General features: G+C 44.0%; 1 protein-coding gene across 1 annotated transcript in view; it reads left to right on the top strand.

Moving 5' to 3' along the window:
• TSPAN7 (tetraspanin 7) overlaps window positions 1-21,448 on the top strand; it is a 122,494-nt gene that overhangs the window by 85,161 nt on the left and 15,885 nt on the right. Inside the window, exons 2-6 of the mRNA XM_040423786.1 lie at window positions 7,888-8,076; window positions 13,446-13,520; window positions 17,727-17,822; window positions 18,636-18,791; window positions 20,116-20,199. Of these exons, the coding sequence (XP_040279720.1) occupies window positions 7,888-8,076; window positions 13,446-13,520; window positions 17,727-17,822; window positions 18,636-18,791; window positions 20,116-20,199 (600 nt within the window). The remainder of the gene's footprint in view (window positions 1-7,887; window positions 8,077-13,445; window positions 13,521-17,726; window positions 17,823-18,635; window positions 18,792-20,115; window positions 20,200-21,448) is intronic.

Here is a 21,448-nt window from a genome sequence, read left to right as displayed (position 1 = left end):
TCATCTGTGGGCTTATTTAGCTAAAAAACAGCTATTACTAACCTGTCAGTCAAACAAATAAGGTGTCCAAGGGGATGTTAATGGGTGCAAGATGCCCGCCGCACCCACCGCCGTTCGTGCCCAGCGCCGCCTTTCCGGACTTCTGCGCCGCCTCCTAATCCTCTGTGCCGCCTCTAGCTCTCCCTCCCTCCCCCCTCCTTCTGCTGTGAGATCTCGCGCTTGTGCACAGGGCTCTGCCTGATGCGCCCGTGCGGACTTCTCCATTTGGCTTCTTACAGCGAAGTGCGCATGCGCCGGCACTTCGCTCAACCCCTGTATGCGCGAGATCTTACGGCAGGAGGAGGGGAGAGCGAGAGGCGGCACAGAGGATTAGGAGGCGGCGCAGAAGTCCGGAAAGGCGGCGCTGGGCACGAACGGCGGTGGGTGCGGCGGGCATCTTGCACCCATTAACATGCCCTTGGGCACCTTATTTGTTTGACTGACAGGTTAGTAATAGCTGTTTTTTAGCTAAATAAGCCCACAGATGACATTTATAAGCCCACATTAGGAATCATGAAGACGCCCTGAACATCAGCATATGTTTAGCTGACAGGGGTCAAACCTGGTGACAGAATCCCTTTAAGGCCTCTTTTACACGGGCGTTGAGGGAAAAGGTGCAGATGCGTTGCGGGAACACCCGCGATTTTTCCGCGCGAGTGCAAAACATTGTAATGCGTTTTGCACTCGCGTGAGAAAAATCACGCATGTTTGGTACCCAAACCCGAACTTCTTCATAGAAGTTCGGGCTTGGGTTAGGTGTTGTGTAGATTTTATTATTTTCCCTTATAACATGGTTATAAGGGAAAATAATAGCATTCTGAATACAGAATGCATAGTAGGTGATCAATTGAGGGTTAAAAAAAAATAAAAAAAATTAACTCACCTTCTCCTCTTGTTCGCGTAGCTCCCGGTCTCTTCTTTACTTTTCAAAAGATGAACTATCGGCTAGGACCTGTGGTGACGTCAGATCACATGCTCCAATCACATGGTCCATCACCACGGTGATGTACCATGTGATTGGAGCATGTGATCTGACGTCACCAAAGGTCCTTTAGCCGATAGTTCATCTTTTGAGAAGTAAAGAAGAGACCGGGAGCTACGCGAACAAGAGGAGAAGGTGAGTTAATTTTTTTATTTTTTTTTAACCCTCAATTGATCACCTACTAAGCATTCTGTATTCAGAATGCTATTATTTTCCCTTTATAACCATGTTATAAGGGAAAATAATACAGTTTATAGACTGTCACCTAGCAACCATGCGTGAAAATCGCACCGCATCCACACTTGCTTGCGGATGCTTGCGATTTTCACGCAACCCCATTCACTTCTATGGGGCCTGCGTTGCGTGAAAAACGCACAAAGAGGAGCATGCTGCGATTTTCACGCAACGCACAAGTGATGCGTGAAAATCACCGCTCGTGTGCACAGCCCCATAGAAATGAATGGGTCAGTATTCAGTGCGGGTGCAATGCGTTCACCTCCCGCATCGCATCTGCGCGGAATACTCGCTCGTGTGAAAGGGGCCTAAGGCTACTTTTATATCTCCCTTTTTTAAATCTGTCCGGCTGTTGTGGCAGAGGAACAGCCTTCTGGATTTCAGTGTATCTAGCATAGCCAGATACTGCCGCTCACCGCCACCAGACCTCATTGACTACAATGGCATCCGGCGGGGATGATCCAGCCAGTTTCTGGCCTGAGTGCCGGGTTTTGGCTGGACAGAAAACTGTAAGCCCTCTGGATCCCCGTCAGATCCCGTTGTAGTCAAAGGGGTCCGGCAGTGAATAACAGTATTCACCTACACTGGATATGGTGAAATCTGGCAGCATTGGCTTTGCGACATAATTTTATGCAAACTTTTTGGTAAAAATGTTGCATCTTAGGTCACGCATCTTTCCCTCCAAGCCGCAACCCCCTTGACAAACTAGGTGCAGTGGATTATTCTAAAAGTAGATACCCCAAATTGCACCAAATATTTAGCATTTTACAAGGTCTAGGCACAATTGTGGCATTTGATTAATAAGAGCGCATTAAAATACAGCAGACTGAAGTGGGCCATATATGTTGGGTTGAAAGATTTTGTGGTAGAAAATTCCACGATTGAAAATCAGTTTCATTCACCTTAAAGGGCCTTGCAGAATTCCAAGTGCTTGCTGCTCCATTCAAATGAATGGAACTGATTATCAGTCACAGAATTGTCTGCCTTAGGCCTCATGCACCTGACCGTATGTGTTTTGCGGTCCGCAAATTGCAGATCCGCAAAAAAATCAAATAAAATGACGTCCGTATGGCATCATTTTTTTTTTTTCGCGGATCCGTTATTTTTGCGGATCCATTGTAATAATGTCTATCCTTGTCCGCAAACTAGAAAAAAATAGGACATGCACTATTTTTTTTGCGGGGCTACGGAACGGACATACTGGTGTGCTGTCTGCATTTTTTGCGGACCCATTGAAATGAATGGGTCCGCATCCTATCAGCAAAAAAAAAAACGGAACAAGGAAACAAAATACGGTCATGTGCATGAGGCCTTAGGCTGCTTTCACACTAGCGTTAGTATTTTCCGGTATTGAGATCAGTTATAGGGTCTCAATACCGGAAAAAAACTCTTCCGTTTTGTCCCCATTCATTGTCAATGGGGACATAATGTAACTGAACAGAACGGAGTGCTCCAAATAGCATTCTGTTCTGTTCTCATACTGGAGAGCAATGGGGACGGATCTGTTTTTTCTGACACAATAGAAAACAGATCCGTCCTCCATTGACTTTCAATGGAGTTTATGACTGATCCGTCTTGGGTATGTTAAAGATAATACAACCGGATCCGTTCATAACGGATGCAGATGGTTGTATTATCAGTAAAGGAAGTGTTTTTGCTGAACCCTGCCGGATCCAGCAAAAACGCTAGTGTGAAAGTAGCCTTAATATCTGCTGCATGTGAAGGCACCATTAGTAAGCAGTAGGCTGAACAAGCCAACAGCTGTTCCTTCCCCACTCTTGGTGATTCAGGGATTTGTGTTGTATATGTAAATAACCTGCAGCCCATCAATCCTTAACATGGACAGAATAGAACTTGGAGCTGGGGTTAACCATTCTGGTAGTTACAGTATTTATCGAACTATAAGACGCACCTAGGATTTGGAGGAGGAAAATAAGAAAAAAAAAAATTTCATCAGAGTAGTCCTCGTCAGACTCCCATTTTTCATAAGACCTCAGATCAGACCCTCATCGGAATAAGACCCAAATCTGAATAAGACCTCAGATCATACCCCCAAGCTCTATTCACCTAAGATCAGACCCCCATCAGCCTCATATCACACCCCTATCAACCCTCTGATCAAACCCCATCAGCCTCAGACTAGACCTCCATCAGCCTCAGATCAGACCCCCATCAGGCCTCTGATCAAACCCCATCAGCCTCAGACTAGACCTCCATCAGCCTCAGATCAGACCCCCATCAGGCCTCTGATCAAACCCCATCAGCCTCAGACTAGACCTCCATCAGCCTCAGATCAGACCCCATCAGCCTCAGATAATTTGCTCCGGACGGTGCTGCCACTCACTCACTGTTCCCTGATCTTTTTCTGGCCCGCGCTGCACTGTGACCTGATGTTGCAGAGTGCCAGGTCATATTGCACGCTTACGTGCACTACGTCCTGACACTGTATGCCGTTGGGATACACTGCAGAGCGGGGCCCGGAAGAAGACCAGGGAGAGTGAATAAAGCCAATGCAGCTCTTCTCTCACTCCCCCCCCCCCCCTTCCCGCATGCTGATGACTGCTTCTATTATGCACTTATTAGAATTCGGACCATAAGGCGCACTGCCACTTTTCACTCACTTTTGGGGAAAAAAGTGTCTTGTAGTCTGGAAAACGTTAACTCCAGGGTAAAAGCCATATCATTTGATCATATCTTTAAAGAGGACCTGTTACCTTTCCTGACATATCTGTTGTAGTAACTACTTCCCCATGTAATAACAATTCTGGAGCATCTATTCTTATGTCTTAATGATGTGCCATCCCTGTATTATTCCTTCTAGAAGTTATGAATGAATTACTAGCAATGAAGGTTCCCGATGGCTGTTATCAGTTGGGTGGTGCCCCTGCACAGTCTGACATTGGCAGCACTGATTAGATCATGCCAGACAAAGTGGTAACACCTATCTGGACCTTCTTTGCAAACTGCTAGCAATTCATTCATAACTTCTAGCAGGAATAATAAAGAAATGGCACAACACTGAGTATAATAATAGGTTTTTCAGAATTGTTGCTACAAGAGCGATGCAAAAAAACAGACATGTCAGGAGAGGTGACGTGTGCTTTTTAATAGGCCTTTACCCTTTTAATATTCAGTGTGGCTCAACCATCTGTCGTATCCGATAGTATCTCTCAACACAAACGTACCTTTCTAGGTAGCCATACAGATTGGATAGCTGGTGGGTATCAGCCCTGATGCCCCAATAACACACTGAGTAGGACTGGAGAGGGTCCTGTCCAAAATGTGTTATCCTGCTTGAAGCCCTGGGCACCAGGCAACATACTAGACCATATGGTGGTCTTCACCAGCTCTGACCTACACTGTTGGTGCTACGCTATGCAGGTACTTAGCAGATAGGGACTACCTACAGTCCCAAGTTGTGAAGCAGCACATGAGGGGACATTGATTTTATACACAGCCCGGGTGTTCAGGGTTTTGCACAGTTGTGGCCTGCTATAGTATGAATCATGTGAGATAAGGATAAAGATGCCAACAGAGCTGCTTACATTGCAAATACCATTGTGTAAATGTGATGTGATCCTTTCCAATGTCCCGACTATAGCCTGCCTGCTGTAGATCCCTTCCCACCTATATACCAGTGTCCTGCAGTGCACATATAACTCAGGACTGGTTTCTAGAAGAGAGGTAACGTGATGTAAGTCCTCTATCCTGCCGGCAGCCAGCACGTGATGCCATGTGACTCAATAGAGCCTGCTTACATAAACGTAAACCACAGCAGGGTGATTATTGGTTAATGGCCACACTGATTGTGTAATCAGGAGGCAGTGGAAAATAAAATGCATTTTCTGGTAATAATACATAAAAAATGATCAGAATAATTAGGGTCCATTCACACATCCGTAGAATGTGTCCGACCCAGTTCCGCAATTATCCTGAACGGGTGCGGACCCATTCATTCTCTACGGGGCAGGAATGGATGCGGAGAGCACACAGTGTGCTGTCCGCATCCGCATTTCCGGAGTGATCACCGAGTGCACTAGAAGTGGGGAAAATGCTAATAAATGTCTGAAAGCAGACCTTTAGCAATAATGTGAATGTGTGCCTTCAAATGACCGTGGAAGGTCTCCTCCGCTGCTAGATACACTGCTTCTTGTATCTGACAGAGAAACGCCTCATGATCCAGAAGCGCCTAAATCTAGAAGCAGGATACAGAGCAGGGCTAACCAATGTGAAGACTCCTCTCAGTGTAAGGTTAGCGCAAGGGTCAGCAATCTCTGGCACTCCAGCTGTTGTAAAACTACAACTCCCAGTATTCAGCCATAGAAGTGAATGGTGAATGCTGGGAGTTATAATTTCACAACAACTGAAGTGACCCCTGCAGTAGATTCTCACTCAGATTAGAGCAGATCCAATTTGTAGTTCAGTCCATTGTATTAAAGGGCATCTGTCAGTAGATTTGTACCTATGAAGCTGGCTGACCTGTTACATGTGCGCTGGGCAACATCTGTGTTGGTCCCATGTTCGTATGTGTCCGCAGGGGAAAAATAATGTTTTATATATGCAAATGAGCCTCTAAGAGCAACGGGGGGCGTAGTCATTACGCCTAGAACCTCAGTTCTTTACACAATAGTGTGCCCTCTCTGCTTTAACTGGCAGGGCTAGGCAGTGTAAAGATGATCAGACCTGGCCGTGCCAATAAAAATGCAGAGGGCGCAGCAATTGTAGAGAGAGCAGAGCCTCTAGGTGTAATGGTAATACCCCCGTAATTCTCATTTGCATATACTAAAACATAATTTTTCTCAGCAATGCGGGCACATATGAACATGGGACCAACACAGATGCCTTCAGCTGCCAAGTGCACATGCAACAGGTCAGCTAGTGTCATAGGTACAAAACTGCTGACAGATGCCCTTTAAAAAACGTGTTCCATTAGAAAACACATTGCAAAGTAGTGATGCATTTTGGGTATTACTTGTCCAGTCCGTAACAGTCAGGAAATAAAATAAAAAAGAATTACCAGACTGAAGAAGGAACATTTCTCATTAGATGAAAAAAATCTCCTGGCTTATAACATTCTTATAAATGTCCTTAGTTCCTCAGAGTTTTTATTTTTTACTGGACATTTCTGAACATTCAGCTTTTGTCAGAGTCATAAAACAATCACAGATGAGAGGTGAGTGCTTATAAATACATTGTAAGCACAAGACCAGTCACAGGTCGCAAAAACATCAAATCCAAACCAACATCCAAGTTGAGGCCAATCGAGGATGTTCAGGTCAAGTTACCTAGAAACAAATAGAAAAATGACGCGGGTGGTAATTGTCCGATGTTGAAAAGAATAAGCTGTGTGACAAACAAAAGCTAAAAATGGATTTCTACTCATGGACATGCTTTTCGTTCTTTAGTTATGGTTTCCATTTCAAATATAATATTCCACTTTGATTTTGCCCCAAAGGTATTTCTGTGTAATGTGTCCACCGCTCTACAGGAGTTCGGCCTGTGAAAACTAGGTCAGTGCTTTCGGCAGGGCAGCAGCGTGAATGAGGCAGGGATGTTGACCTTGCCGGAGACAGAACCCTTATTGTTAGAGCTTACACCGGCAGATAGTCGGGCAAATCATTGCTAATGAGCAGTCGTTGTAACACTAGTTAGCGGTGATCTGGCAGTGTAATACTGCCGCCGATTACCCGATGAACGAGCTAGTTTATCGGGCAATCTAAAGCTTTCAACAGGAGTAAAAATCATTGTTTGCCGACGGCTGATCGTGCTGTCTAATCACGATCTGCTGCCGGCAAACAACTAGTCAGTATGGGAACGAGCATTAGGGGGTCATACTTTGGAGGAGATCGCTGCATGTAATAGCTAGCTAGCAAGCAGGCAATTGCCGCAAATGAAAGCTTCCCTCCCGACAATCACCTGCTTCATCTGCAGGTCTAATGCAGCCTTTTGATGCCATACCAAGGTAATCCCGTTGGGTGAATCTTGCTCTCAACTAAGTAGCCCTCCAGTTGGGAGGATGTTTGCAGATTAACACATCTGACCCTTCTTGACCAGATGCGCCAAAAAAGGTCCACGTGTCAGTATGTTTGTAGACATGTTCATCTCATAGATGGCCTGACAACAAGTGTACCTACTTTTCAAACTATTTTGAAGACTTCAATCTCAACATAATGATAAAAAAGCCACATCCTATATGTTCTTGAGTACCTTTGTGGGCAAAAAAGTGTAATAGACTGGGTTAAAGGGGATCGGTCACCACACACCGGTAGGTAAAGCGGTTGGCCACTGTAGATCCACGCTTGTCAGCAGAGTCTCATATCTGTGGCATCTCCATAGTTGCCAGCAATCCGGAGGAAAAAAACTTTTTGTGGAATGCAAATTACCCCCCAGGTGCAACGAGGGAGGTGCCGTTGTACTTCATTGCACCCTGAAGCTCCACTGCCTGTGTGCTGTGCCGCACCCCCACCGCTTTGACTGACAGGCCAAGCAGTGCAAACATATTCACGCCAAGTCTTGCAAAAGTCAAATTTTAGGACCCAATTTTTTCCAGGCTGGCATGAGTAAAATTTCTGTGCCATGGTGTGTACACTTCATACAGACTGATTTAATTTTCTTATGTTTATGTATTACAGATTACCGGTGTCATTCTTCTAGCTGTTGGCGTGTGGGGAAAACTTACATTAGGAACATATATCTCTCTCATTGCTGAAAACTCCACCAATGCTCCCTATGTCCTCATCGGAACCGGAACTACAATCATTGTCTTCGGACTCTTTGGATGCTTTGCCACTTGCCGTGGTAGCCCATGGATGCTGAAACTGGTAAGGAGCTTTCAGGATCTCAATGAAATTTCTTTTGATTCCATGTTGCACTTTGTAGTACTTTTGATATTTTTTAGCTTTGTATTATATCTGCTGGAATGTGGCTTCTTAATGTGAGACATCACAATTTAACCTGAACCCATTAAACATGAAGTCTACTGATTCCCATAAAATATACCTGGTTTTAATCCACAGACTTGTGTTTCAAAAATGACAACAAAAAAATGACCCTGGGGACACATACAAAAAGAAAACAAAGTCCTTTTTGCAATAATCTTATCACTTGCAGATTAACGTTGATTGAGGAGGCTCATGTGCTTCACCTGTGATTGCAGGCAATGTGCAAGCAGGTACAACTTCTCATCTACAATATGTATGGGTGCCCTTGAAGACTATGGACACCGTTGGAGACTTCTTTTAATTTTCAGTTTGATGTATTTGGGTCTAAAATGTTTTTGTTAAAAACTTTACTTCATTTGGCTGCTGCAGGTTCTATGTTTTACAACCCCAGTTCCAAAAAAGTTGTAAATAAAATCAGAATGCAATGATCAGCAAATCTCATAGGCCAAGATTCTATTCAGAATAGATCATAGAACACATATCAGATGTTCAGGAGTGTACATAAAAATCATTGGGCCCCATAGCAAGAATCTGAATTGGGCCCCCATGTCCGGAGGCACCAGATCCGGCACTACAATGAATTTCATTTTTGTGCTCCTATGACAGAGCAGAACAGCGAACGTCACTAGCGCGAATGGGAACAAAGCCTAATGCACACCTCAGCTGCTGCAGAACATCATAGTGATAAGAGAACTACAAGTCTCATCATGACCAGTTTAGGTTTCTTTCACACTACCGGCAGTAGTTCCAGCAGAGAACAGCCCTCCAAAGCTCTCACAAATGGGCCGACGGGCATTCCAGTAACCACCAGCAATCCCTGCTCCGGCAGGCTGTTCTCTGCTGGAACTACTGCCGGCAGTGTGAAACAGGCCTTATTACTGAAAATGAGTGGGCAATACATGGATAGGAGAGAACTACAACTCCCAGCATTACCAGACTGTTATTATATAGCATCAGTGGATATTATAAGAGGAGAGAACTACGACTCTCAGCATGTCCAGATTATTATTGTAGGGAATCGGTGAACATTACATGGAGTGGGATACAGTAGGACAAAACTACAACTCCCATTATTAGGATGTTATGGGCAATCCCAGGACACCTCTGACCTCTCCTCCAGGCACACACAGAAGCTCCTCCCCAGGCAGTTCAACATCTTTCCTCTCCACATCCTGCCCTGATAATATGATGATGACATCATCGCAGGTCCTTTAGCTGTAAAACGACTTACTCTGATCACATGATTATGACATCACTAGCTATGTAAGTTTAATTGGAGGTGGGGCTTCCCTGCACCGCTGGGCCCCCTATCTCCATGGGCCCCCATAGCGCTGCGTGGTCTTCCTCTATTAGAGGTACGCCACTGCAGATGTTGAAAGTAAGACATTTTACCATTTCATGAAAAAATAAATGGCACATTTAGGATTTTTTTGTGATGCGTTATTTTATTTTCATGGTAAAATGTCTCGCTTTCAACATCTGATGTGTTCAATCATCTACTGTGAATAAAATCTGGGTCTATGAGATTTGCTGATCATTCCATTCTGATTTTATTTAGATTTTAAACAGCGTCCTAACTTTTTGGGAAATGGGGGTTATGCATAGTCCGCTCCAGAATAATGTTCACAGTGAAATTCTTCAGACTGGCTGACAGATGTAGTCCACCCCCCCTCTTTCCTCTCCTGAATGAAAGTTCAACAAGTTTTCTTCAGAAGAGAGAGAGAGGCTCTGGAGACCAAGCCTTCAGACAGATTTATCAGAGAACACCTTTCTGCAGCTCTCTGTGTACTGTGGAACATAGAGGCTACAGAAGCCAAACTGCAAGCTTTTTTTTTTTTTTTTTATAAAAAAAACCGGCTCATCTAAGACAATAATAAAGAAAGCTAAATACAGCGCTCAGCAAGTAATCTCTATGATAAAGAAAAAGAATATCAAAATCTGCTGTCCTACCATCTGTGTTTTGATTTTTTTTTTTTTTTTAGATAATATCTCCTCTTATTTTTGTACATGATCCACATTGTGTACTTTGTTTTTTAGGCTAAATCTGTTCAAATGCAAAAATGTATACAATTAAAGTGAAGCTTCACTATAAAGTAAATGTGCACTTGTTACCTTTGTAGATACCGCACACCGCTATTAGACGCTTTCTGTGTATATTTCTGGCCACCCGATGCAGAATTCTGTGACTGTGCGCCTTGTAAGCCCACAGGTACAGCCTTAGGCCTCTTGCACACGATCGTGGCTTGGTTCCGCTTCCGAGCCGCATTTTTTGCCGCTCGGGTGCGGACCCATTCACTTCAATGGGGCTGCGAAAGATGCGGACAGCACTCCGTGTGCTGTCCGCATCCGTTGCTCCGTTCCGTGGCCCTGCAAAAATTATAGATCATGTCCTATTTTTGTCCGTTTTGCGGACAAGAATAGGCATTTCTATAATGGACCGTCTGTTCCGTTCTGCAAATTGCGGAAGGCACACGGGCGGCTTCTTTGCGGACCGCAAAACACGGCACGTTCGTGTGCAAGAGGCGTTAAGGTTTTCCCACCAGCACACCGGTACAGAGACGCAACTGCCAGCTTATCTTGAATTTCCCTTATGTTATTTCTAATTGTTACTTATTATACTGAGGGAAACTTCATATTCTTGCCTTTATTCTCCCTGCTCAGGGAACTCGAGCCATCATATTCTGAGTCGTGGCGCTCCCTGGAGAAATATCTTTTTATAGTGTGCCAGAACGGGACGAGCACTTTGTTTCTTCAGCACTGATAGAGCAATTAATTTGTGCAGTTTTTGTCAGTACATTGTGTGGGAGCTGCAGCAGAGAGCCAGCTGTGATATGTTCATGCAAGGCTGATTATAAAGTGAACTTACATGGCCAGAAGCTGCTAAAATCACTAGTGAGACGCTGGATGGTTGATGAGCCGTTGAACAAACAATCGTCGGGTGGACCATCGTTTCGCACACACGGCCATACACATTTTACTCCATATTGGCCGTTGCAGATGTTCAGACTGCCCATACATGTTCAATGAGACCGGGCGATGGACCAAAGATCTTTCTGGGAACGTTCTTTCTAAGAAAGATCGTTCATTTACGAATGATCTTCCTTTGATTGAAAGATCTGTCGTCAGACTATCAGACGAAAATAATAAATCAGCCGACTTCTTTTCAATCCATAATGGGCTATCATCAGTTAGGCCTAAAACAATCGTGTGCTGTTAAAGGGAATCTGTCAGCAGTTTATGGTGCTCTAATGGCTGCATAAACTAGTGTCTGGTCCCTTAACAAAACGCTGGGTTACTTTTGTTAATTGACCCGGCTGTTTTGCTAAAATATTAAACACAGCTCCAGTGCGTGCCGATGAGTCCTGATATTCACAGTCCCCCCAAATCTTTTCGACTACCTGCTGCTGAGAAAATGCTGTCAATCATTGGCAAGGGGACAGGGAGAGGAGTTCACTGATGAATATCAGGACTCCTCAGCATGCACTGGAGCTGTAGCAGCATAACTTGTGGCAGATTTTCTGTAATTTTCAACCGACGAACATGGTTATGGTTGAAATCGTCCATTTTTATCAACTCAATATGTGTGTGGCCACCTTCAGAACAAGCTTTTTAATAGCCTGAATCAGTGATGGCGAACCTTTTAGAGACCAGTACCCAAACTGCAACCCAAAACCCACTTATTTATCGCAAAGTGCCAACACGGCAATGTAACCTGAATACTGAAAAATATCGGCTAAGTTAAGCTGTAGGGGCGTGGCTTAACATAGGCCCAGTAAAATAATGTCCCTGTTGGCTCCCCCTAGTATTAATAAGGCCCCAGTAGTGGCCCCCAGTATTAATAAGGCCCCCATTAGTGGCCCCCAGTATTGATAATGCCACCATTAGTGACCCCCAGTATTAATAAGGCCCCCATTAGTGGCCCCCAGTATTAATAAAGTCCTTATTAGTGGCCCCCAGTAATAATAATGCCCCATTAGTGGCCCCCATTATTATTAAGGCTCCCATTAGTGGCCTCCAGTAAAACTAATGCCCCCATTAGTGCCCTCTAGTATTATTTCCCTCCATTAGTGGCCCCAGTATTAATAAGGCCCCCATTAGTGGCCCCCAGTAAAACTAATGCCCCCATTAGTGCCCTCTAGTATTATTTCCCTCCATTAGTGGCCCCCATTATTAATAAGGCTCCCATTAGTGGCCTCCAGTAAAATTAATGCCCCCATTAGTGCCCTCTAGTATTATTTCCCTCCATTAGTAGCCCCAGTATTAAGGCCCCCGTTGGTGGCCCCCAGTAAAACTAATGCCCCCATTAGTGCCCTCTAGTATTATTTTTCCTCCATTAGTGGCACTCAGTATTAATAATGCCCCCATTAGAGGCCACAGTATTATTGATTCCCCCGTCCCTACTCTTCTTGTGCAAAAAAACAACAACTCACCTCATCCATTTGATTGTGCCGCGGGGAACACTCGCTGCTGACTGGATGTGCAGGACAGGACCATCACAAGCAAAAGAAGGGGGGGGTGTACTAATGAGTTCTCCATAATGGAAGCGCTCATTAGTAATAGTGCACAGGCGGCAACTCTACGCACGACCCACACAGAGCCGCGTGCCTACAGAGAGGGCTCTGAGTGCCCCCACTGGCACATGTGCCATAGGTTCGCAACCACTGGCTTAGAGCCTCCCATCGTCCCAAGAACAAGCCATGCTTGCTCTCCTGACTTCCCATACATATGTATGCTTGGAACAGTTGAACATGTATGTTTATTTCAAACGGGAAAATGAATTCAGCCTGGTAGCTGCTTACCACCTGAAAAAAGTGGATTGGGCATGTTGAAATCCAATTGGGCGGACCACATACCTCAGTTTCAAATTCTGTAAATTTCATTGGCTGGATAGTAGTCCATTCATTGATTATTTATAGTAAAACCTAGGAAATCCCCAAGAAACCTTATTGGAAGTCAGTGGCGCCCATCAGTTGCCATCATGTGTTGTATGAGAGATCGGGCCGAATGTTGTGGCTTGAATTGTAAACGGAAGCCATGATGCATATGTGAACAGAGGCTTAGGCAAAATCGACATTCTGATACTGGTCTTATACATTTCCACCAGAAAAAAAATAACATTAGGCACACTTGCAGAATTCAGTATACTGTAGTGGGTGACCCTCCGCAGTTTTACATTTCTGTGACCTTCTAATATTGGTTTCCTCCATGATGATGGTAATCCTTATCTGAACATCATTTGTGTCTTGCAGTATGCAATGTTTCTATCCTTGGTATTCCTGGCTGAACTGATTGCCGGAATCTCAGGTTTTGTGTTTCGACATGAGGTAAGTGAAACTGATTACACACCTTTTAAAGGAAGTGCTCCACCTTAAATAAAAAATATGCCTTCCTCCCTAGTCGGTTGTCAGGTAACTCTATAAGTACTGTGGTAAGTCTTCTCAGAGGCTGCTAAGAAGCAAGGCAGGTCGTTGAGCTGGATTTACACGGCCCAATATTCAGGACGATTATCAGGAACAAACGTTTGTTCCCAATAATCTGCCCGTCTAAACGCGCCGCAGATCACGCTGATTTGAAATGATCGGAAGTGCAGACCCTTCAATCATCATTCCCAGGCAGCAGATCGTGCAGTGTAAACAGCAGTCTGCTGCCCAGGAGCAATGATTTTGTAGAACATGTAAGGGTCCATTCACACGTCTGCAATTTCGTTCCGCATTTTGCAGAACGGAATTGCGGACCCATTCATTTCTATGGGGCAGCACGATGTGCTGCCCGGACAGGGAATTGCGGACCCGCACTTCTGGGTCCGCAATTCCGTTCCTGAAAAAAATAGAACATGTCCTATTCTTGTCCGCAATTGCGGACAAGAATAGGCATATTCTATTAGTGCCGGCAATGTGCTGTCCGCAAAATGCGGAACGCCCATTGCCGCTGTCCGTGTTTTGCGGATCCACGGACGTCTGAATGGAGCCTAATAGCGGCATCCATCGCTTGTCCTCATGCTATGAAGGAGATCGCTGTATGTAAATGCAGCACTTCGCCTCCACTTACCGAGCAGCTGACAATCGGCTGCTCTATGGATAGTGTAAATGCGCCTCTACTCTTATAGCCCAAGATGAGTATTTTTGGGTAGATTCAGTTGCAGGTTATAAATGAAGGGGCTGTCTGGGATTAAAAAAGTCTTGTAAAAGGGCTAGAATGGGACAATAATCATTATGTCACAGAGTTCCCGCTGCTGCTTTGGTCGCTGCCACCCCTCACTTCCAGGTCCTGGCTCAACACACAGGAAATGGCTGAAAATGTCTGCTCAGCTAGTGAGTGACTGAGTGGACATTTACTGCCATTTCCTATGTTCTGAGACAGTTCCAGGAGGTGGGGAGCAGCTAGCACCAGAGCAGGGTCAGAATGGTATCGGCGAGGAATGATTATTTTTTGTTTTTAACTCATCCTGGCCCTTTTTTTTACAAAAGTGTTGTTCCTCCAGACAACCCCTTTAAACTTAAAGGGAATCTGTCAGTAAATTTATGCTGCTTTCCCTGAGGGCAGCATACGGTAATGACAGGCACGCCAATTCCAACTATGTCTCTCGGTGTATATAATGTTGTTTCTGATACCATTAGTTGCAGCCAATGCATTATGAGAAAGGAGTCCTCATATTCATGAGCTGTGGAGATGGCTCCGCACACCCTCGTCTGCCCTCCCTTATTGACACCCTTCTCATTATACAGACTAAGGGCTTGTTCACACGACCGTGTGAAGCCGTGCCCGTGCTGTGGACTGCAAATTGCGGTCCGCTAAGCACGGGGACCTGCCGTGTGGCAGCTGCATAGGGATCTTGGCCCCATTTACTTAAATGGGTCCGCGATCCCTCCGTTCCGCAAAAAGATAGCGCAAGCTCTATCTTTTTGCGGTGCAGAAGAACGGAACCTCAGAAAGCACTCTGTAGTGTTCCGTTCCGCATCTCCGGATTGATGCGGAATGGCCACGGAACGGGACCTGTGTATTGCGGATCCGCAAATGCGGTCCGCAATACGGGCACGGGTTTCACGCGGTCGTGTGAACGAGCCCTAATAGAGAGATAGCTGTCAATCATCGGCAGGGGGGCGAGTGTTGGGGAACCTATCCCCAAAACTCACAATGTCCACGCCGCAGCTAATAAGAGATGCAGTTCTCAGAAACTACATTAATTATTATATTTGTAATTGTGAAACGGCATCTCACTGGGGAAATGGGTTATATGTAAATTCTGTTTAAAAAGATAAGAAATCTCTATTCTAGTAAAAGTAATAACATGCTTACTGTTGGAAATACCTGAGACTACAGTGCCTTGCAAAAGTATCCCACCCCCCCCCCTTGACTCTTTTCATATTTTGTTACATTACAGCTTTAAGTTCAATGTTTTGTTAATCTGAATTTTATGTGATGGATCAGAACACAATAGTCTAAGTTGGTGAAGTGAAATGAGAAAAATATATAAATAAAACTATTGTTTAGAAATAGAAAACAGAAAATTGGCATGTGCGTATGTATTCACCCCTTTGTTAGGAAGCCCATAAAAAGCTCTGGTGCAATCAATTACCTTCAGAAGTCACATAATTAGTGAAATGATGTCCACCTGTGTGTAATCTAAGTGTCACATGATCTGTCATTACATATATACACCTTTTTTTAAGGCCCCAGAGCCTGCAACACCTAAACAAGAGGCATCACTAACCAAACACTGCCATGAAGACCAAGGAACTCTCCAAACAAGTAAGGGACAATGTTGTTGAGAAGTACAAGTCAGGATTAGGTTATAAACAAAATATCCAAATATTTGATGATCCCCAGGAGCACCATCAAATGTATCATAACCAAATGGAAAGAACATGGCACAACAGCAAACCTGCCAAGAGACTGATGCCCACCAAAACCCACAGACCGGGCAAGGAGGGCATTATTTAGAGGCAGCACAGAGACCTAAGGTAACCCTGGAGGAGCTGCAGAGACTGGAGTATCTGTACATAGGACGACAAAAAGCCGTACGCTCCATAGAGTTGGGCTTTATGGCAGAGTGGCCAGAAGAAAGCCATTACTTTCAGTTAAAAACAATAAGGCACGTTGTGAGTTTGCGAAAAGGCATTTGGGAGACTCCCAAAATATATGGAGGAAGGTGCTCTGGTCTGAGGAGACTAAAATTTTACTTTTCGGCCATCAAAGAAAACGCTATGTCTGACACAAACCCAACACATCACCCAAAGAACATCATCCCCACAGTGAAACATGGTGGTGGCAGCATCATGCTGTGGGGATGTTTTTCAGCAGCCGGGACTAGGAAACTGGTCAGAGTTGAAGGAAAGATGGATGGTGCTAAATACAGGGATATTCTTGAGCAAAACCTGTACCACTCTGTGCGTGATTTGAGGCTAGGACGGAGGTTCACCTTCCAGCAGGACAATGACCCCAAACACACGGCTAAAGCAACACTTGAGGGGTTTAAGAGGAAACATGTAAATGTGTTAGAATGGCCTAGTCACAGCCCAGATCTCAATCCAATAGAAAATCTGTGGTCAGACTTAAGGATTGCTGTTCACAAGAGCAAACCATCCAACTTGAAGGAGCTGGAGCAGTTTTGCAAGGAGGAATGGGCAAAAATCCCAGTGGTAATATGTGGCAAGCTCATAGAGACTTATCCAAAGCGACTTGGAGCTGTGATTGCCGCAAAAGGTGGGTCCACAAAGTTAATAGACTAGGGGGCTGAATAGTTATACACATTGACTTTTTCTGTTATTTTGTCCTATTTGTTGTTTGCTTCACAATAAAAAAAAGCATCTTCAAAGTTGTCGGCATGTTCTGTAAATTAAATGATACAAATCCTTAAACAATCCATGTTAATTCCAGGTTGTGAGGCACCAAAACACGAAAAAAGTCAAGGGGGGTGAATACTTTTGCAGGGCACTGTATGTGACAATATTGTAGTATGTGGTATTTTCAGGCTGATTAGCAATATTGCGCAGCACTGTATTGGGAATATGTATTGGATTTCTCTGGTTAGGAAGAGATCTGCTATTTTGTCCTAGTAAGGCTGTGTTCACATGGTGTTTATGGCATCTACCTAACGTATGCATCATGATGTATACAGTAAACAGGGTTCCATTGTAAGAAAAAAAAAATATATATATATATATATATATATATGTTTCACGTGTACATATTTTTGCTGGATTTCTGTCTGTTGTAACCCTATAGAGCTTTCCTGGTGTACACAATAAACGGACATCAATATGAAAGGTGATGCAAACATAGTCACAATGTAGGAGATATTATCATTCCGTCATAACTAGATATTACAATTTGTGGCCCAGACTGGTACTTGGAGCCAAACGTAAAGTTCTTAGACCAAACCATGTCATTATGTGACTTGATACAAGGCTGTGTTTTCCTTCCTGAGCTGCAGGGCGCCATCTAGTGGGAGAGTATATGATGGGGAGAACACTGGAGGCCATCTAAACAGAATCTTAGTATTCACTGTTATACCTCTGTCTTTCATATAGATCAAGGATACTTTTCTTAGGACTTACACCGAAGCTATCCAGAACTACGATGGGAATGATGAAAGAAGTCGCGCAGTTGATGACGTTCAAAAAAGTGTAAGTTGCATACTACATGTAGTAAATGTTTTTCCATAAAGTGTGGACAAATGTATCAATTAGGGAAGAGCATTTCATCCTATAGGTAGGAGAATTCAGGTACAGCCACATGTATATATGCTGAAAGTGGAATTCTACTACTGTAAAAATAATATCCACTACCATTAACCATATGTGTCCTGGAACATTGTGTACAACATGACATTCATGCAGTGTAATAATAATGATCCTTTGAAAAGAATTTGTGTTGTGACCCATGTGCCCGCCTGCCATCATATTTTTTTCAAAAAGACTCTAGGTTTGACTCTAGGCCTCAAGTACACAACTGTATGTATTTTGCGGTCTGCAAAACACAGATCCGCAAAATTTGTATGACATCCTTGTCACATAAGTTTTTTGTGTGCACCCATTGTCTTCAATGTGTCTATGGATGTATAGGACATCTTCTATCTTTTTGCAGAACGGACATACAGATGCGGAGAGCACACAGATCATCTTTCAGTGCTTTCCACATACATATGACTGTTCCGTGAAAGATAGAACATGTCCTTTTCTTGGCTGCAAAATCCAGTCCGCTGACCCATTGAAGTCAATGGGTCATCGAAAAAAAAATGCAGCATGGAGGTCACACAGACGTCATCCGTATTTTGCGGATCCGCGTTTTGCAGACCTCAAAATACATACAGTCGTGTGCATGAGGCATAATGCACAGCAGGAAGCTGCTTTTCAGGTGGTAGTGGGAATCTTCATCGCCATAATCACCTGGCATCTCTGTGCTTCATATGTACTTATCATTTTTCTCTTTCTTTGCAGTTGAGTTGCTGTGGAGTTCAGAGCTACACCAACTGGACTAACAGCGCTTATTTTCAAGAACATGGTATCCCACCCAGCTGCTGCTCCAATATGAGCGACTGCAACCCATCAGATATGCGCAACATGACTATTGCTCCAACTAAAGTGTATCAGAGGGTGCGTCGTCTTCCCCTATTATCTGGTCTTCCTTAAAGTATCTAAGTAAAATGTACAACCTACAGCTTATAGATGTTTAAACATTTCAGAATGTCAAAGAACTCAAGTTTTCTTTCTGCTGTAAGGGTTCATTCCCTGCACCCTAAACAGGATACAGGTGGCGAATGGAGAGAGAAGAGGTCCCGTGTAGGGCCCATCTGTACATTTTTTTGGCCCCTCTACACTTCATTCTTATACCTTGATGTAATTGTACATAATCAATAACAGTAGGATGGCCGTAATGCACAACTGCTACTCTAAAATTAAAGGTTTTCTGAGTGTTTAATCCAACTTCCAGCACCCCCAAATGAGCAGTTTCAGGAGGCAGTGGTTCTCTGGTGAGTGCTGAGTCCTCCTCAGCACAACACTGTCCGTTAGATAGCGGCTGTGCTGGGTATTGCAGCTCAGCCCCATTCACTTAAATAGGACCGAGCTGCACCTGGTCCATGTGACCGTTGAAGGTGACATCACTGACCTAGAGTAAGCTGCAAGGAGGTTGTGGCGGTCACTGGAGCGCCACTGCCTGTTCTACCAGCTGATCTGCGGGGTGACGGCTGTCGTACCCTCACCAATCATATACTGATGACCTATCCTGAGGATAGGTCATCAGTATAAAACACTTGGAAAAGGTCATATGTCAAAAATCTGACATTTTTCAGTATGTTTGAGTTGATTTATTAGATGGTTAAAGGGCACCTGTCAGCAGATCTGTACCTATGACACTGGCTGACCTGTTCATGTGCACCTGGCAGCTGAAGACATCTGTGTTGGTCCCATGTTCATATGAGCCTCTAGGAGTAATGGGGACATGGCCGTTACATCTAGAGCCTCTCTGCAAATGCTCCTAGAGGCTCATTTGCATATATTAAAACATCATTTTTCTCAGCAATGCGGGCACATATGAACACAGGTGGGTTCAGCTGCCAAGCGCACATGCAACAGGTCAGCCAGTTTCATAGGTACAAATCAGATGCCCTCAAATCAGATGCCCTCACTACGGACAGTGAGGGACAAAGTAGTGTATTAACATACAGAACTTTCTGCAACTGAAAATCCATTCATCGGAACGGGTTTGTTTCTTCCTCATATGCATAATTTTTTTTTTTTTTTTACAAGCCCAAAATCATGTGGATTGAATAGTCACTAAAACTTCTGCAACAATTCCTACCCTTAGCTTCAATCTAGTTTAATAATGGCCATAACATTTCAGGCCTGCATTCTTACCAGTGAAGCTTTTTGTATAGGTTTATGGTTATATCTGGTATAAATCTTTTTTCGTTTTCAGGGCTGCTATGACCTGGTCACTGACTTCATGGAAACTAACATGGGAATCATAGCCGGGGTGGCTTTTGGAATTGCGTTTTCACAGGTAGGAATAATTGATTTGACAGCCATCTGGTATGAGTATCTTCCCTGTCATTCCTCATATATGGTGTACTGGAGCGGACTGGGAATTTAAAGTGACCCTGGAAAAAAAATCCTAAAAGTGGCCCCTTGTTGTAGGAGGGTCCAAATTGACAGAAGGCAGGGCAACACAAATAGGCAGGGTCAGCAATACCATAGCGCAAAATAACGTCCCACCAGAACCATATACCACAGAGCAGCACAATATATTGCCCCAAAAGCTGTCCCTGTATGGTGGCCATCATTTTCTGTCCTCCTCTTCCTCCAGTTCTCTTTGATTAAGATACGGAGCAGGGGACTTAAGAGGGCCAGAGCAGTTGAATTCAGGAGGACATGTGGGTTGTGGCAGAGAGGAGTTCTTTAGTGGGGAATTAGCCCACTGGGAAATGTCCCTGTAAGGTCTATGGCCAATTCAGGTACCTAAAGAGTTCTCCTCAGGCTCCAGGGACTGGGTACTAGTGCAACCTCTGCACCTCCTACCCTGGGGAAAGACAGTATAAAGTTAAATATATACAGGGTGTCCATTTTAGGGGGTTCCTGCAAGATCATTTAAAATAAGCATGAGATGAGGCAGCATAAAGGGTCTGACAGTTTCCTTATTTGTAATAGTTTTTAATGTGTTTGTTAAGAATTTTTGGTGATTTCTTTTAACATTTTCCATGTCATTATATGTATTAAAAAAAACAGTCCTGATATCCTACAGTTTAACACTGGCCACTGAACCTCACAATAGACTGACACTTCTTGTTCTGTAGATATCACTTCTAAGAAGTCATCTCATTATCATCATAGGTAGGATTACACTGAAAATGAACACCTCTATAACAAGCTGAAGGAAAATAACGCAGGATCCATGATTGAAAATAGGTGGTGATCACAGCTCACCACCTCCACCTCCCTCTACACAGGTCATATAGCATACTTACAATACTCAAATGCTATAGGCAAATCTCTGAATGTTGTTCAAATAGTAGAGCTGATGGCCAACCCCGTAATCATGTACAAAAAGAAAAACATAAAATGCAGTGTCAGTATCTAAATATAATTATTAAAAAAATATACAATATGTGATAAATTGTTTAGTGAAATGATTGCCACCCTGTTGGATCCTATAAAATAAGACCCTTTACATTTTACTTACAACCTTGTAGCTGTCATTCAGCAACAGGTGGATAATGGGTTGGGGGCAACCCACAGGTCAGTTTTTACTAGGT

Source organism: Bufo bufo, chromosome 3, assembly GCF_905171765.1.
Source record: "Bufo bufo chromosome 3, aBufBuf1.1, whole genome shotgun sequence".
NCBI classification, from domain to species: Eukaryota; Metazoa; Chordata; class Amphibia; order Anura; family Bufonidae; genus Bufo; species Bufo bufo.
This window is presented reverse-complemented; position numbering and strand designations above follow the sequence as displayed.